Source organism: Muntiacus reevesi, chromosome 9, assembly GCF_963930625.1.
Source record: "Muntiacus reevesi chromosome 9, mMunRee1.1, whole genome shotgun sequence".
Lineage (NCBI taxonomy): Eukaryota > Metazoa > Chordata > Mammalia > Artiodactyla > Cervidae > Muntiacus > Muntiacus reevesi.
The window spans coordinates 46,079,364-46,081,629 of record NC_089257.1 but is presented as its reverse complement, the minus strand read 5'-3'; the positions used below and the strand labels follow the sequence as shown (position 1 = coordinate 46,081,629).

The 2,266-nt window shown below is 42.5% G+C and overlaps 1 protein-coding gene across 1 annotated transcript; it reads right to left on the bottom strand.

The window, feature by feature from the left end:
* LOC136174868 (olfactory receptor 2AG1-like) lies at positions 1 to 945 on the bottom strand. The gene has a single exon (XM_065945127.1). The coding sequence runs from the start codon at positions 943 to 945 to the stop codon at positions 1 to 3; it is 945 nt and encodes a 314-aa protein (XP_065801199.1).
* Between the last annotated feature and the right edge of the window lie 1,321 nt (positions 946 to 2,266).

The following is a 2,266-nucleotide window of genomic DNA, read 5'->3' as shown; positions in this document are numbered from 1 at the left end:
TCAGGAGTGTGTCCATAGCATATATTTTTGTAGGAACCTTCTCAAGGCCCCCACAACCTCTTTATTCCTCAGGCTATAGATGAGGGGGTTCAGGGCTGGGGTGACAATCATGTAGAAGACAGAAATAACATTGTCCTGCTTGGGGCTGTGGAGGGAACTGGGCAGAACATACATGCATGTGGCAGCTCCATAGAACATCCCGACCACAGTCAGGTGGGAAGAACAGGTGACAAGAGCTTTCTGCCTCCCTTCATTTGAGGGCATGTGGAGCACAGTAAGTAGGATTACTGAATAGGAAACAAGGATAGCAACAAAAGGGGTAATCAGAAAGGTCACACCCATCATATACACCATGAGTTCATATCTGGAAGTATCTGCACAGGCCAACTTCAACAGAGGTGGAATCTCACAGAGGAGGTGGCTGATTTCTCGGGACGTGCAGAAGGAGAAGTGCATGATATACAGGGTATGACATAATGCATTCAGGAGTGCCAGGACCCAGCATGTGGCCACCATGAGCCAGCAGACCCTCGGCCTCATGAGGACCATGTAGTTCAAAGGAAGACAGATGGCCACAAACCTGTCATAGGCCATGAAGGCCAGTAGGAGGTCCTCTGCACCACCGAGGGTCAGTACTAGAAACACCTGAAGGGCACAGCCCCCAAAGGAGATGGTGTTTTCACTGAGCAGAAAATCCACGATGGCCTTGGGAGTGACAACAGATGTTAAGAGGAGGTCCATGAGAGAGAGCTGCCCGAGCAGGAGGTACATGGGCACGTGGAGCCGGGCATCCATTGTGATGGCCAGGAGCAGCAGGCCATTGCTGGTGAGGGCCAGTGTGTATAGGACTGTCATTGTAGCACAGAGCAGATAAGGAGACCCACTGTCATTCAGAATCCCCATCAATATGAAGCCACTTCCCAGGGTGGAGTTCCAGTGCTCCATTCTGTGTTGTTTTTTAGTTGCCTGAAACCAAGTAGATTTTTGGTGAATTTTTGTTAAGATGGTTGCAACATTTTGTAACATAAGAGGCCCCATAGAATGACCAATATGAGTCCAGTATGGTGATTCGTTTCCCACTGGTAGCTAATTTTATTTCTTGATCTCTGTTTCTGAATCTTTTAAGTATCTTGAAAAGAACCATCTGAATGGAGAACAAGCATCACATTAACAGCTAAATATTCAAAGATCACTAGATGAGAATATTATTCAGGACATCAAACCTGAACATGTATCTCCCCAGAAATTCAAATCATCTTCCTCATTACAATGTATCAATATTCAGGTATCCATGCTTTTAATAATTCTTATACCTATACTTTAGGTATAATGTTTGACTGATGATTTAAGTACCCAGTCACTGTTCTGTGTACCTATTTTGAATATGAAATACTAAAATAAGAGCATCAGTGTGATATCAATAATGTACCTCATTACTTCTTTTCATATACTGTATGTCCACATTGATTTGCAGCCTTACTAGAAACAGTCTTATTAGAAGAGCTAAAGTGTGCACCTTACTTCACTAGACCAGCCCTACACTCTCCACGTGCCAGAGGGAAGAGAATTTAGATTGTCCGAGACAATGGAATAGTGTGCTTGAGGTGATGTCACTTTCAGAACTTAATCTTTAAAATCAAGGCAAACATAGCTGTTTCTTTTATAACATATTATCATAAATGTGACCCTGGGATTACTCAGAAATATAAAAAACATAAGGAATTGATAAGGAAGCTCAGATTGTTTGGGAGAGAAATAGGGAAAGTTGTAGGAGAAAAAAGAGCATGTGTTGTATTTGTCATCAAGCTCATTAACCTTAGCTCCCCTCTGTTTCAGCATCTTAGGTCACCAAACTGCAGAGCCAGGGTATCCACACCGCACTGAGGAGCCAAAGGGGGAGGAAAAAGAGCCCCTGTTCTGAAAGCTGCCATGGGAGTCTGGGACCCACTCCCAGAGAGAAGCTTTCTAGAAAAAGGACACAGATTGATGGAAATCAGTCTCACGCATGGAAACTGGACAGATAAATCCAACTTTGAACATATCTTAAGAAGTCTATAAGTGAAGCATATTTCTAAAACCCATTTTCCTCTATTGTGTCATATATTTTGACATTTCACTTGTTTCCATTGACTTCTATAAGGTCCACAGAATTTTAATAGTAAAGAGGAACTAAAGCATGTCACAAAACTACCATCTGATCTTAAATGGTCCTTCAGAGGCATATATTATAACATAGCTACAAATATTTTTGTCAGATGCCAGCAAA

Excerpts from the sequence above, each read along its gene's own strand:
- LOC136174868 (XM_065945127.1), bottom strand. The coding sequence starts at position 945 with ATGGAGCACTGGAACTCCACCCTGGGAAGTGGCTTCATATTGATGGGG.